The sequence below is a fragment of the Aquarana catesbeiana genome, linkage group LG05 (genome assembly GCF_042186555.1).
Source record: "Aquarana catesbeiana isolate 2022-GZ linkage group LG05, ASM4218655v1, whole genome shotgun sequence".
Lineage (NCBI taxonomy): Eukaryota > Metazoa > Chordata > Amphibia > Anura > Ranidae > Aquarana > Aquarana catesbeiana.
In genome coordinates this window covers 591234287-591250496 of record NC_133328.1, presented here as the reverse complement: position 1 = coordinate 591250496, position 16210 = coordinate 591234287, and the positions used below count along the sequence as shown (strand labels likewise).

General features: G+C 46.0%; 1 protein-coding gene across 1 annotated transcript in view; it reads right to left on the bottom strand.

Moving 5' to 3' along the window:
- Nucleotides 1-16210, bottom strand: part of LOC141146079 (fibrocystin-L-like) — a 491542-nt gene that overhangs the window by 147620 nt on the left and 327712 nt on the right. The window contains exons 47-49 of the mRNA XM_073632839.1: nt 10209-10288; nt 9982-10111; nt 9712-9841 (exon numbers count right to left, since the gene is read on the bottom strand). Of these exons, the coding sequence (XP_073488940.1) occupies nt 9712-9841; nt 9982-10111; nt 10209-10288 (340 nt within the window). The remainder of the gene's footprint in view (nt 1-9711; nt 9842-9981; nt 10112-10208; nt 10289-16210) is intronic.

Sequence of the window (16210 nt, the reverse complement as noted above, 5' to 3'; positions counted from 1 at the left end):
CAGGTAGGTTGTTCCAAACATCTTGGAGAACTAACCACAGATCCTCTGTGGTTGTCAGCTGCCTCAGATCCTTCTGCCTCTTGATGTAACCCCATAATTCCAGACAGACTCAATGATGTTAAGAGCAGGGCTCTGTGGGGGCTAAACCATCACTTCCAGGAATCCTTGTTCTTCTTTACAATAAAGATAGTTATTAATGACATTGGTTGCATGTTTGGGGTCGCTAACCTGCTGCAAAATAAATGTGGAGCCAACCACATGCCTCCCTGATGGTATGGCATGATGTATAATTATCTGCCTGTATTTCTCAGCATTGTGGCAATTGATTGGGCAATACTGAGGATCGTAGATGCAGTGGTCGGCCAAGAAAACTTAATGCAGCTGATGAAAGACATGTCATGCTTACTTCCCTTTGACATCAGAAGATGTCCAGCAGTGCCACCAGCACAGAACAGGCAGAAACAATTGGGACCCAAGTACACCCACCTATTGTCAGGAGATATATGGCCAGAAGTTGGCTTCATGAAAAAATTGTGGGCAGAAAGCCATACCTCTGACATGGAAACAAGGCTAAGTAACTCAACTATGCACAAAAACATATGAACTGGAGTGCAGAAAAATGGCAGCAGGTGCTCTGGACTGATGAGTCAAAATTTGAAATACTTGGCTGTAGCAGGAGACAGTTTGCCTAGGCCATCTTTATGTAGAGAAAAATTATTTTTTTTCAGATCCTCAGAGAGTTCTTTGCTATGAGGTGCCATGTTGAACTTCCAGTGACCAATATGAGAGAGTGAGAGCGATGACACCAAATTTAACACACCTGCTCCCTATTCACACCTGAGACCTTGTAACACTAACGGGTCACATGACACCGGAGAGGGAAAATGGCTAATTGTACCTCATTTGGACATTTTCACTTAGGGGTGTACCCACTTTTGTTGCCAGCGGTTTAGACATTAATGACTGTGTTTAGTTATTTTGAGGGGACAGCAAATTTACACTGTTATACAAGCTGTACACTCACAACTTTACATTGTCGCAAAGTGTCATTTCTTCAGTGTTGTCACATGAAAAGATAGAATTAAATATTTACCAAAATGTGAGGGGTGTACTCACTTTTGTGAGATACTGTATATATACTCAGACCCTCACAGTCAATCAGGAGTGAGTGAGCAAAGGGAGTGCCAGCCAATAAAATATCACAATGGTAGAAGACCATGTGGAAGACAGTAGCATTAGCTCACCCAGGAGAAAAGGCAGAAATTGCTTTATTAAGACCTGATATTTGATACATTTGCGACTGATAAGGGTTTTGTATTAACTGAAATGGATGGTAGAAATGAATCAAACAAATGCAGAAAAAAACATCAAAGGCCAATCCAGACTACTCCATTTTCATGGGATATTTTACAGGCTATTTCTTAGCGATGCTATCACTGATATGGAAATTAAAATGGAAATGAATATTTGTGATGTTGTAGTGGTTTCACACCAGAAATGATTCATATTTTCCATGTTTACCATCAGTGGTGGCACGGGCCGGGCGCCACCCCCCCCCCATCCATGCGCCTGGCCCTTTTCAGGACGCCGAATGCATGGATTCCTAGGGCGGGGTGGGAGGTACATTTTAATGCACCTGATTAGAGCCAGAGGCTCTAATAGGCTTCAAATTAGGGTGGGCTCGGGGCGCAGAGGGTGCGCTCTGATCCCACCCAATTGTGTGATGATAGAAAATTAATTTTTGCTATTTTCACACTAACCTCCTTCCCCGCCAATCAGGAGGCTTCATTTGATGAGCACAAGTGGCTGCATATGATCGGCACAAGTGGCTGCATTTGATGGGCACAATGGCTGCATATATTGGGCACAAGTGGCTGCATATACTGGGCACAAGTGGCTGCATTTGATGGGCACAAGTGGCTGCATTTGATGGGCACACTGGCTACATATGATGGGCACAAGTGGCTGCATTTGATATTTGATGGGCACAAGTGGCTGCATATGATGGGCACAAGTAGCTGCATTTGATGGGCACAAGTGGCTGCATTTGATGGGCACAAATGGCTGCATGTGATGGGCACAGTGGCTGCGTTTGATGGGCACAGTGGCTGCGTTTGATGGGCACAGTGGCTGCGTTTGATGGGCACACTGGCTGCGTTTGATGGGCACACTGGCTGCGTTTGATGGGCACACTGGCTGCGTTTGATGGGCACACTGGCTGCGTTTGATGGGCACAAGTGGCTGCATATGATGGGCACAAGTGGTTTCATTTGATGGGCACAAGTGGCAGCATATGATGGGCATCCATGCACCTGGCCCCTTTCAGGACGCCGGACGCATGGATTCCTAGGGCGGGGCGGGAGGGGGTGGTACTTTTTGAAGCACCTGATTAGAGCCAGAGGCTCTAATAGGCTTTAAATTAGGGTGGGCTCAGGGCGCAGAGAGTGCTCCCTGATCACACCCAATTGTGTGACGATAGAAAATAAATTTTCACTATTTTCCCACTAACCTCCCTCCCCGCCAATCAGGAGGCTTCATTTGATGGGCACAAGTTTCTGCATTTGATGAGCACAAGTGGCTGCATATGATGGGGAACAAGTGGCTGCATGTGATGGGCACAAGTGGCTTCATATGATGGGCACAAGTGGCTGCATATACTGGGCACAAGTGGCTGCATATACTGGGCACAAGTGGCTGCATATACTGGGCACAAGTGGCTGCATATACTGGGCACAAGTGGCTGAATATGATGGGCACAAGTGGCTGCATTTGATGGGCACAGTGGCTGTGTTTGATGGGCACACTGGCTACATATGATGGGCACAAGTGGCTGCATGTGTGTGGCTGCATATGATAGGCACAAGTAGCTGCATTTGATAGGCACAAGTGGCTGCATATGATGGGCACAAGTGGCTGCATATGATGGGCACAAGTGGCTGCATTTGATGGGCAAAAGTGGCTGCATTTGATGGGCAAAAGTGGCTGCATTTGATGGGCAAAAGTGGCTGCATTTGATGGGCAAAAGTGGCTGCATTTGATGGGCAAAAGTGGCTGCATTTGATGGGCAAAAGTGGCTGCATTTGATGGGCAAAAGTGGCTGCATTTGATGGGCAAAAGTGGCTGCATTTGATGGGCAAAAGTGGCTGCATTTGATGGGCACAAGTGGCTGCATTTGATGGGCACAAGTGGCTGCATTTGATGGGCACAAGTGGCTGCATTTGATGGGCACAAGTGGCTGCATTTGATGGGCACAAGTGGCTGCATTTGATGGGCACAAGTGGCTGCATTTGATGGGCACAAGTGGCTGCATTTGATGGGCACAAGTGGCTGCATTTGATGGGCACAAGTGGCTGCATATACTGGGCACAAGTGGTTGCATTTGATGGGCAAAAGTGGTTGCATTTGATGGGCAAAAGTGGCTGCATTTGATGGGCACAGTGGCTGCATTTGATGGGCACATTGGCTGCATATGATGGGCAAAAGTGGCTGCATTTGATGGGCACAAGTGGCTGCATTTGATGGGCACAAGTGGCTGCGTTTGGGCACAATGGCTGCATTTGATGGGCACAAGTGGCTGCATTTGATGGGCACAAGTGGCTGCATTTGATGGGCACAAGTGGCTGCATTTGATGGGCACAAGTGGCTGCATTTGATGGGCACAAGTGGCTGCATTTGATGGGCACAAGTGGCTGAATATGATGGGCACAAGTGGCTGCATTTGATGGGCACAAGTGGCTGCATTTGATGGGCACAAGTGACTGAATATGATGGGCACAAGTGACTGAATATGATGGGCACAAGTGACTGCATTTGATTGGCACAAGTGGCTGCATTTGATGGGCACAAGTGGTTGCATTTGATGGGCACAAGTGGATGCATGTGATGGGCATAAAAGGCTGCATTTGATGGGCACAAAAGGCTGCATTTGATGGGCACAAAAGGCTGCATTTGATGGGCACAAGTGGCTGCATATGATGTGCACAAGTGGCTACATATACTGGGCACAAGTGGCTGCATATGATGGGCATAAGTGGCTGCATTTGACAGGCACAAGTGGCTGCGTTTGGGCACAATGGCTGCATATGATGGGCACAAGTGGCTGCATATGATGGGCACACGTGGCTGCATATGATGGGCACACGTGGCTGCATATGATGGGCATAAGTGGCTGCATTTGATGGGCACAGTGGCTGCATATGATGGGCACAAGTGGCTGCATATGATGGGCACAAGTGGCTGCATTTGATTGGCACAAGAGGCTGCATTTGATGGGCACAAGTGGCTGCATTTGATGGGCACAAGTGGCTGAATATGATGGGGAACAAGTGGCTGCATATGATGGGCACAAGTGGCTGCATATACTGGGCACAAGTGGCTGCATATACTGGGCACAAGTGGCTGCATATACTGGGCACAAGTGGCTGCATTTGATGGGCACAAGTGGCTGAATATGATGGGCACAAGTGGCTGCATTTTATGGGCACACTGGCTACATATGATGGGCACAAGTGGCTACATGTGTGTGGCTGCATATGATGGGCACAAGTGGTTGCATTTGATGGGCACAAGTGGCTGCATATGATGGGCACAAGTGGCTGCATATGATGGGCAAAAGTGGTTGCATTTGATGGGCAAAAGTGGTTGCATTTGATGAGCACAAGTGGCTGCATTTGATGAGCACAAGTGGCTGCATTTGATGAGCACAAGTGGCTGCATTTGATGAGCACAAGTGGCTGCATTTGATGGGCACAAGTGGCTGCATTTGATGGGCAAAAGTGGTTGCATTTGATGGGCAAAAGTGGTTGCATTTGATGGGCAAAAGTGGTTGCATTTGATGGGCACAGTGGCTGCATATGATGGGCACAGTGGCTGCATATGATGGGCACAGTGGCTGCATATGATGGGCAAAAGTGGTTGCATTTGATGGGCAAAAGTGGTTGCATTTGATGGGCAAAAGTGGTTGCATTTGATGGGCAAAAGTGGTTGCATTTGATGGGCAAAAGTGGTTGCATTTGATGGGCAAAAGTGGCTGCATTTGATGGGCACAGTGGCTGCATTTGATGGGCACAGTGGCTGCATATGATGGGCACAGTGGCTGCATATGATGGGCACAGTGGCTGCATATGATGGGCAAAAGTGGCTGCATTTGATGGGCACAAGTGGCTGCATTTGATGGGCACAAGTGGCTGCGTTTGGGCACAATGGCTGCATTTGATGGGCACAAGTGGCTGCATTTGATGGGCACAAGTGGCTGAATATGATGGACACAAGTGGCTGAATATGATGGGCACAAGTGGCTGCATTTGATGGGCACAAGTGGCTGCATTTGATGGGCACAAGTGGCTGCATTTGATGGGCACAAGTGACTGAATATGATGGGCACAAGTGACTGAATATGATGGGCACACTGGCTGAATTTGATTGGCACAAGTGGCTGCATTTGATAGGCACAAGTGGATGCATGTGATGGGCACAAAAGGCTGCATTTTATGGACACAAAAGGCTGCATTTGATGGGCACAAGTGGCTGCATATGATGGGCACAAGTGGCTGCATATGATGTGCACAAGTGGCTACATATACTGGGCACAAGTGGCTGCATATGATGGGCATAAGTGGCTGCATTTGACAGGCACAAGTGGCTGCGTTTGGGCACAATGGCTGCATATGATGGGCACAAGTGGCTCCATATGATGGGCACACGTGGCTGCATATGATGGGCATAAGTGGCTGCATTTGATGGGCATAAGTGGCTGCATTTGATGGGCATAAGTGACTGCATTTGATGGGCATAAGTGGCTGCATATAATGGGCAAAAGTGGCTGCATATAATGGGCAAAAGTGGCTGCATTTGATGGGCACAAGTGGCTGCATTTGATGGGCACAAGTGGCTGAATATGATGGGCACAAGTGGCTGAATATGATGGGCACAAGTGGCTGCATTTGATGGGCACAAGTGGCTGAATATGATGGGCACACTGGCTGCATTTGATTGGCACAAGTGGCTGCATTTGATTGGCACAAGTGGCTGCATTTGATGGGCACAAGTGGATGCATGTGATAGGCACAAAAGGCTGCATTTGATGGGCACAAAAGGCTGTATTTGATGAGCACAAGTGGCTGCATATGATGGGCACAAGTGGCTGCATATGATGTGCACAAGTGGCTACATATACCGGGCACAATTGGCTGCATATACTGGGCATAAGTGGCTGCATTTGTCAGGCACAAGTGGCTGCATTTGACGGGCACAGTGGCTGCAATTGATGGGCACAAGTGGCTGCGTTTGGGCACAATGGCTGCATATGATGGGCACAAGTGGCTCCATATGATGGGCACACGTGGCTGCATATAATGGGCAAAAGTGGCTGCATTTGATGGGCACAAGTGGCTGCATTTGATGGGCACAAGTGGCTGAATATGATGGGCACAAGTGGCTGAATATGATGGGCACAAGTGGCTGAATATGATGGGCACAAGTGGCTGAATATGATGGGCACAAGTGGCTGCATTTGATGGGCACAAGTGGCTGAATATGATGGGCACACTGGCTGCATTTGATTGGCACAAGTGGCTGCATTTGATGGGCACAAGTGGATGCATGTGATAGGCACAAAAGGCTGCATTTGATGGGCACAAAAGGCTGTATTTGATGAGCACAAGTGGCTGCATATGATGGGCACAAGTGGCTGCATATGATGTGCACAAGTGGCTACATATACCGGGCACAATTGGCTGCATATACTGGGCATAAGTGGCTGCATTTGACGGGCACAAGTGGCTGCATTTGACAGGCACAAGTGGCTGCATTTGACGGGCACAAGTGGCTGCATTTGACGGGCACAAGTGGCTGCATTTGACGGGCACAGTGGCTGCATATGATGGGCACACGTGGCTGCATATGATGGGCACACGTGGCTGCATATGATGGGCACACGTGGCTGCATATGATGGGCACACGTGGCTGCATATGATGGGCACAATGGCTGCATATGATGGGCACAATGGCTGCATATGATGGGCATAGTGGCTGCAATTGATGGGCACAATGGCTGCATTTGATGGGCACAGTGGGGCTGCAATTGATGGGGGGTGGTTCAGTATGTTTGTACCCCGCCAAAGATTTTGAGCACCAGCCGCCACTGTTTACCATTCAGAAAAAGGCGAAGGGTCTGGCTTGTTAATATTGATAATAAAGCAACCTCGTCAGAAATCTTAAGGTTGATATAAAAACTGGCCTGTTAAAGAGGAACTGCAGTCTGCTCACATAATTTGTAATAAAAACATCTTTGCCATTCTGAAGCTTCCCTCCAACCACTTTGCATATTATTTTATATATACTGTGATTCTGTACTTGCCAAATATGCTGCAGAATCCTCCCTCCACTGAGTCTGGCTGCATCTATTTTGACTGTGGGCAGCTGAAGCTGCTGTCTGTTCACTTCCTGGATTTACACAGACACACAGAGACACACCTCCAGCTATGTAGCTCTCATTGGCCCTCTTGTGACTCATCCCCCCTCCATTCCTGGCAAACTCTGATGAGAGTGAGAGAGAGAGCTGTGCAGGATGTCATGTCAGACAAGCAACAGGAAGTGGGCTGTATAAGGTATTTACCGGCAGAAAAAAAAAAATTTACTATCCAAAGTTAAAACAACAAGGGCAGAAGATTTAATAGATGGAAAGTTGAAAAAATGACTGAAGATCTGCTTTAAGAATAAAGTAAATGTTCATCTCTCCTGCTGCACACTCAGCCAAATGACACACCAATCAACAAGAATTGCAGGCTGACGTCTGTAAAGAAACCACTTCCAGAAGATCTCTTGTGTCCCTCTGAGCAGTCATTTGTTCCACTCACTGACCTCTATGTCACTAGAGGACACCGAAGTGATGTGGAAGGAGCCACTGAGCGATGCGGAGGACACAAAAGATGAACACCTCTAGAAGTGTTGATTTTAGTGAAAACTTCAGCCCGAGATTTCTATTGAACGGAATGGCATTTGGCAGCAGGAAAGCTAATTATTCACTTTCTTCTTTACTCCCTTCACTAGGCTGTCAAAATCATAATCATCATCACCAGTCCTATAAGCATAGCTCCCAACTGTCCCTGATTTTGAGGGACTGTCCCAGATTTGGAGCAATGTCCCTTTGTCCTTCATTCCTCCTCATTTGTCCCTCATTTTGGTGTGATCTATATAGATGTATATAAAATGCACCTATTATCTATCAAAGTGTTTTACAGTGCTACACCTTTCATCTGATTTCTAAATTTCTGCATTTGTAAATTCCAAAAGCCAATATAAAGGAATATATAAAACAACAGAACAGTCAGCGCAAACAATAATAAGGCTAAAAGGCTGCAAGCTGAACACTATAGGCAATCACATATACCTAGTACATATATAAAAAAAGCAGAGGTAAGTGCAGCGCAAAAAACTAAATAAAGAAAGAGAAAATAGTCCAGTCAAGGTGGAAACTCCAATCACCGGACAGATGAAATGGCAGGATCCCTTGTGTGGAAAAGGGGGAAAAATCCCTCTGATGTAGCGTGACAATATCCTTCACCACATAAGCCCAGATACGCTTACCAGAATGGATGGACCTCCCTGCCACAGAAGGTCAAAAGCACATGTATCCCCAAGGGATGTTGCAAACCTCCCAGGCAGTATGAACGATCCTCAATCGCAGTGTATGGAGCTCCTATCCAGCAGGAAAATCCAGTAATGCAAGGGGAAACCTCCAGAACCGGGTATGGTGATAGTAAGCAGCACACCAAAAAAAACAAAGGAATCACTGTAAATGTACTCCGTTTTATTAAGACAAAAAGTGCGAGGGTAAAACGGATAATGCTGACAAGCGCAATAGCTTAAAATAGTAACAGTAAATGATCCACCGATCAGCAGTGTAGAGGTGGCAGCGGGTGACGTCCTCAGAACAAGCTCCGCCCCCCAACGTTTTTGACCTTCTGTGGCAGGGAGGTCCATCCATTTTGGTAAGCGTATCTGGGCTTATGTGGTGAAGGATATTGTCACTCTACATCAGAAGGATTTTTCCCCCTTTTCCACACGAGGGATCCTGCCATTTCTTCTGTCCGGTGATTGGAGTTTCCACCTTGATTGGACTATTTTATTTCTCTTTATTTAATATATAGGAATAGTAGTGGTAAAAACAAGCACTTGTGGGTTTAGCCAATCTTGTATTTTTGTGCAAGGGGGGGGTGGCAAGGGGTGTGTCCTATGCCTGCATACTTTTGCTGATAGGTGTCCTTCATTCCCATCTCAAAAAGTTGGGAGGTATGTATAAGGTATCAGTATAAATTAAAAAAGATATCCATAACTTGGTTTTACTTTAGGTAGGAACAGAACAGCTGACAGAAAACCATAAGAATTTTATAATGTTTATTAAAAAATTTATTTTGCAAAGCACAAATACACCAGTTTTCTACATTAGCGAGATTTTGTTGTTGTTTTTGTGCATCAAAACTGGAAGTCAAATTACAGTTACTGATATTGTTACTCGCATTATCATTTGACACATCAAGTTTCTTCCTTCACTTTGATTTCTGATTCAGTGAAGAAAATCCTGCATTTTTTACAGAAATATTTAGAGCTCCATTGCTACAGTTACCATCAGAGGGGGCCAAACATCTACTGCAAAATCTGTAAATTTAATGTTACCTTGTAAAACATTGTTGGAGTGTGATGTCACTGTACCTGTGTCCAGTTGATGCAATCACAATTTCATCCCCAGCTTTCCAAGTCACACTTTGCTGTAGAAGCAGAGTAGAGCTTCCAGCCTCCGCAGTCTGCGCTAGACGGGTCCAAGTTACCGGCACTGGAATACCTGGAAAACATCAATAGGAGTCTGGATTGGCCTTTGTATTTTTTTCAGTATGTGTCATGCTATTCGGTAGATATTGGACTTCTATCCATTTATTTACTTTAGTACTTTAGATCTATTTAAATAAATAAAATGTGACTTACCGTGAAGATCCAAAGTTCCTTGCCTGACTGCCAATGTTTTTGCCCCGTACAAAGGTAGCTCTGTGGAGCGTAAATGTCCATGCAAAGTTATGATAGCTTTGTGCTGAAATGGGGCAGCCTCAGTTCCAACCTAAATATAAACGAAAAGCAAGCCACTCCTATTATAGTCAAGCATGTTTAAGTCCATGGATTCCCTTATTATGTAGTACCGCTGTAGTCAGCCATACCTGCATAACACCGTTATCTGTAATAAGAATATTTTCAGCCCGGAGCTCAATGTCAGCTTCATCAAATACCAGAGTTCCTCCTGATGTAAAAAAAAAAAAATGTATGCATATTAAACTCTTTTATTACCTACCTACATTGAAGCAGAACACATAATACATACTGGTCTTGTTTAATAAAAGACTAAACAATAAAGTACATAAAACAATAGTGATAATATGTCAGTAGGGACATACATCGGCATGCGCGGTCGACAAGTGGTTAATGTTGTATGCTTATGAAGAATGAGGCATTTTTTCATTTGTAAAGAGTGTGTATTCCTAATGAACAGATGTGACCACTTGAGTCCACCTCAAGAGACAGAATCAATTACACTGGTGGGTATGTTCTTTACTGGGTGAGTGAAGGTGAACAAGCTTGTTAGGTTATTTAAAGGCCTGCATTTGTGGCAGCTGTTTGGCCTAAGAACAACCCTGATTTTTTCTCTGCAGTGTGTATATTGGATTACAATTAGATGTGGGTTTTGGGGAGGTTGCATAATTCCTAACCCTGGACACACCACTAAGGCTCCATTCACACTAGCGCGTTTTTTGATGCATTTTGCATTTTGCAGAAATGCACGGGAATTTTTTAACATGGGTTCCTATGGAACATGTTCACATCAATGCCTTTTTGTTTCTCTGCATTTTTGGAAAGGGTCAGGGACTTTTTTTCATGCAAAATGCAGCGTTTTGCATGTAATAGAATTCAATGGACTGGCATCAAAAACGCAAGTGCACCGTTTTTGCAACATTGTTGATGCGTTTTTGGTGCGTTTTTGATGCGTTTTTGCCGTTTTTTTTTTTTTTTTTTAAAAACTGTAAAAAAAACTGTAAAAAAAAAAAAAAAAAAAAAAAAAAACGCAAAACGCAAATCGCGGCAAAATCGCGGCAAAAACGCGGCTCAAAAACGTGGCAAGCATGAAAAAAAACCCTCCAAAAACGCTCAAAAGCAACATGCATAGGTGTGAATCGAGCCTAAGGCCCCTTTCACACTTATACGACTTGTCCCACGATTTTGTACTGCAAAATCGTATGACAAGTCATTCTCCATGATTTTCAATGACTACCATTCATATTGGCACGACTCTAAGTCGTGCCGACTTGAAAGTAGTCCCTGCACTACTTTGGTCCAACTTCTATGCGAGTTGTACTCCATAGACCTCAATGTTAAACCCTGAAGTAGCATGCAAGTCGTGCCTGAATAATATAGACACGACTTCAGTACGACTTTGTAAGCACAAGCCTGGCCTCGCTATTCGGGAAGGAAAACTTTTCTTTCCTTTCCCGATGAGCGACAGGCAGTGCTGACAGCTGTCTGGTATGAATCCAGAGGGGGAACACCGCGCCAAGTTTTAAATGAAAAAGCCGGCGTGGGTTCCCCCCCGGGGGCATACCAGGCCCTTAGGTCTGGTATGGATCTAAGGGGAACCCCCTACGCCGAAAAATCAGCGTGGGGTCCCCCCCAAAATCCATACCAGACCCTTATCCGAGCACGCAGCCCGGCCGGTCAGGAATGGGGGTGGGGACGAGCGAGCCCCCCCTCCTGGACCGTACAAGGCCGCATGCCCTTAACATGGGGGGGTGGGTGCTTTAGGGCATGGGGGGCACCCTGCCGGCCCCTCCACCCCAAAGCACCTTGTCCCCATGTTGATGAGGACAAGGGCCTCTTCCCGACAACCCTGGCCGTTGGTTGTCGGGGTCTGCGGGCGGGGGGCTTATCGGAATCCGGGAGCCCCCTTTAATAATGGAGCCCCCAGATCCCGGCCCCCCACCCTATGTTAATGAGTATGGGGTACATGGTACCCCTACCCATTCACCTAGGGAAAAAAGCGTCAATAAAAAACACAGTACACAGGTTTTTAAAATAATTTATTAGGCAGCTCCGGGATCTTCTTCCGACTTCGGGGGTCCTCTTCCGACTTCGGGGGTCTCTCCGCCGTCTCCTCCCAGTGTCCGCATCTTCTGCCGGCTCCTCCGCTATCTTCTGCAGCTCAATTGCTAGCGGTGGTCCGGACTTCTGCCTTCTTCTTTTCTTCCAGAGATGTTGACACGACGCTCTCTCCAGCCAGAATGGTCTCTGTGCGCTCCGCAAGGGACTTATATAGGCGGTGACCCCGCCCCCTTATGCCGTCACAGTCCCTGGGCATGCTGGGTCTGTGACGTTTTAGGAGGCGTGGTCACCGGGTGATGACCATGCCCCCTTATGACGGCACAGTCCCAGCATGCCCCTGGACAGTGACCTCATAAGGGGGCGGGGCCACCGCCTATATAAGTCCCTTGCGGAGCGCACAGAGACCATTCTGGCTGGAGAGAGCGTCGTGTCAACATCTCTGGAAGAAAAGAAGAAAGCAGAAGTCCGGACCACCGCTAGCAATTGAGCTGCAGAAGATAGCGGAGGAGCCGGCAGAAGATGCGGACACCGGGAGGAGACGGCGGAGAGACCCCCGAAGTCGGAAGAGGACCCCCGAAGTCGGAAGAAGATCCCGGAGCTGCCTAATAAATTATTTTAAAAACCTGTGTACTGTGTTTTTTATTGACGCTTTTTTCCCTAGGTGAATGGGTAGGGGTACCATGTACCCCATACTCATTCACATAGGGTGGGGGGCCGGGATCTGGGGGCCCCCTTATTAAAGGGGGCTCCCAGATTCCGATAAGCCCCCCGCCCGCAGACCCCGACAACCAACGGCCAGGGTTGTCGGGAAGAGGCCCTTGTCCTCATTAACATGGGAACAAGGTGCTTTGGGGTGGGGGGGCCGCAGGGCGCCCCCCCATGCCCCAAAGCACCCACCCCCCATGTTGAGGGCATGCGGCCTGGTACGGTCCAGGAGGGGGGGCCGCTAGCTCGTCCCCACCCCCATTCCTGACCGGCCGGGCTGCGTGCTCGGATAAGGGTCTGGTATGGATTTTGGGGGGACCCCCACGCCGATTTTTCGGCGTAGGGGGTTCCCCTTACAATCCATACCAGACCTAAGGGCCTGGTATGCCCCTGGGGGGGAACCCACGCCAGTTTTTTTATTTAAAACTTGGCGTGGAGTTCCTCCTTATGATTCATACCAACTAATGTATGTTTTAATTTGTTAATGCCAAAAACGTGGCAAAGTAGTACTGCTCCCAAATCGCGGTAAAATCGCGGCCGCGAAATCGCGGTAAAATCGTGCGACTTTGAAGTCGTATAAGTGTGAAAGGAGCCTAAGGCTGTTTGCTTCTAAATCTCACATGTTAGACTTACAACTGCAATGTAATGTTTGAGATAAAAAGGAATGTTCCTGCTAATTCATTCCTGCTGCATGTGTGTCAATGTAGTTTGTGCTCTGCCTTTTGTATTTTGTCTTTTTTTTGCTTATAATTCTGCCATGTAACTTTTTTGGGGTTTGGGGTGAGGACTTCTGATCACAAAAAGGTTATTAATGCTTGTTATTAGATTTGTATCCCTGCTTTTCTAATGTGATTTGTTTAATGTGTCTAATTTTTAGTGTTCTACCCTTGTAGATTGTAAGCTCTTTTGAGCAGGGCCCTTCTAACTATTGTCAAATGCTGGAGCATCATTTCCATGCCTTTTTCTTTGTTTGGCCCAAGTACATTAATGTAAAAAATGTTTATACTAATGTTGAAATAAAAAGTTGATTTTTTTTTTGCTTTGTTTGACTTTTGCAGACTCAAAATACATATTTCATAAGTGCAAACAATTCATACCCCCCAAAATCTGTATTAAATCTAGTTGCATATAAAAGTATTTGGTTGTACAAGTCCTTGAGTAGAAAGTGTAAAGTGGGAGGGGGAAGAAAAGCCCCCCCCCCCAAAAAAAAAAAAACAAACACCCTGCTCCAAAGCTGAAATTCAGGGCTCTACTAATTATTTTGTGGACTAGGTAAGCCATGAAATGTCAACTAAATGTGACATTTAGCACCAAATTAAGCAAAAAATACTCCAAAAACTTTCAAAAAAATTGTTGTGGGGTTCCCCCTGAGATCCAAACCAGGCCCTTCTGGTCTGGTATGGATTTTAAGGGGAACTCCATGCCAAAAAAAATAAAAAATTGGCATAGGGTCCCCCTCAAAATCCATACCAGACCCTTATCCCAGCAAGCAGCCTGGCAGGCCAGGAAAGGGGGGGGGGCCCTCAACATGGGGAGGGTGTTTTGGGGTATGCCCAAAGCACTTTGTCCCCATATTGATGGGGACAAGGGCCTTTTCCTGACAACCTTGGCCAGTGGTTGTCGGGGTCTGTGGGCGAGGGGATTATCAGAATCTGGAAGCCCCCTTTGGCAAGGGGGCCCCCAGATTCTGCCCCCCCTATGTGAATGGGTATCGGGTACATTTTACCCCTACCCATTCATCAAAAAAAGCAGTGAAATGTAAAAAAAACAATAGCCAGTTTTTGACAAGTCCTTTATTGTAAAATAGCTCTGAGCCGTCATCTTCTCCCGCTGTCATCTTCTCCCGCCTCCATCTTCTCCTGCGACTGTCTCTCCAGCCGCCATCTTCTCCTGCCACTGTCTCTCCCGCCGCCATCTTCTCCCTGAGCCGTCTCTCCTTCCACCGCCATCTTCTCTTGCTGCTGTGAAAATAAATTGGATCCAGATGGCCGCACTTCATTTGAAGTGCGGCCATCCGGATCCAATTTCTTTTCATATGCTATTTGCATACTGAGCCAGCAGTCGTACCTGACAGAGGAGGAGATTCTATGGCTCAGACACCTGAAGTGGGTTCTTTTCTTTTCTCCCGCTGCTGTGTTCTTCCGCACTGCCGTTTACCTACTAATAAAAATAAAAAGCCGTTCTGTCGCTGTCTTCCTCCGCTGTGTTGTCCCTTGCTGTGTGGCGTCTCTTACATAGCCATAAAAAATATTTTACAGCGCACACATACAAGAATGACATTTCCTGCAGGGCTAGTTAAAAACACCTGAACATATTCAAAAAATACGGGGGTTTGGTCACACTATATGGTCATATAGTGCTAAGCCCACTTACTGCGACAAAGTACCTTACATAGCCATGGGGTGTAGCCATCTGGCAGGTCTTCAGACTACATTTTACTTACGATTTTTGTATTGTGTGTATGGGCCTTATAGGGGGGCTGAATACAAATGCACACCACACTTTTCAGATATTTATTTGTAAAAAATTTTGAAACCCATTTATAATTTTCCTTCCACTTCACAATTATGTGGCACTTTGTGTTAGTCTATCACAAAAAATCCCAATAAAATACATTTACGTTTTGGTTGTAACATAACAAAATATGGAAAATTTCAAGGGGTATGAATACTTTTTCAAGGCACTGTAACTAAAGACTACAGATATATATGCTTTGCTTAGATTGCATAACTGAGGTTTACAGCCACTTTAATTGAACAAGCTAAAGTTAGAAGCTGATTGGAGACTATGCACAGCTGTACCAGATTCTGTGTGCACCAGTTTTAGTAAATCCCCCCCCCCCCCAATTTTTTCTTAATTAACAAATTATGTAATTGAGGAAAGAAGAATATATGATGTGAAAACAACTTTTTTTTATTTATTTCAGGTACTTCTATAGCGCCATCAATTTACTTTAGCGCTTTACATATATTGCACAATCACATCAGTCCCTGCCCTCTAGGAGTTTACAATCTAAGGTCCCTAATTCACATTCATACATACTAGGGCCAATTTTTCCAGGAGACAATTAGCCTACCAGCACATCTTTGGAGTATGGGGTGGGAAACCTGAGTACCTAGAGGAAAACCACACAGGCACAGAGAGAACGTGCAAACTCCAGACACGTAGTGCCATGCTTGGGATTCAAACCGATAATAACGCTAGTGCTGCCAGGTGGATGTGCTAACCACTTAGCCACTCTTGGCATGCAAATGCAATAGGCTTGTCATTGATATTGGGTAGGTTGATATTGGGTAATGCAGACAATTAATATTTATGAGACTGACCCACCATAACATAAAACTAATTATTTGAAATAAAAAAACAG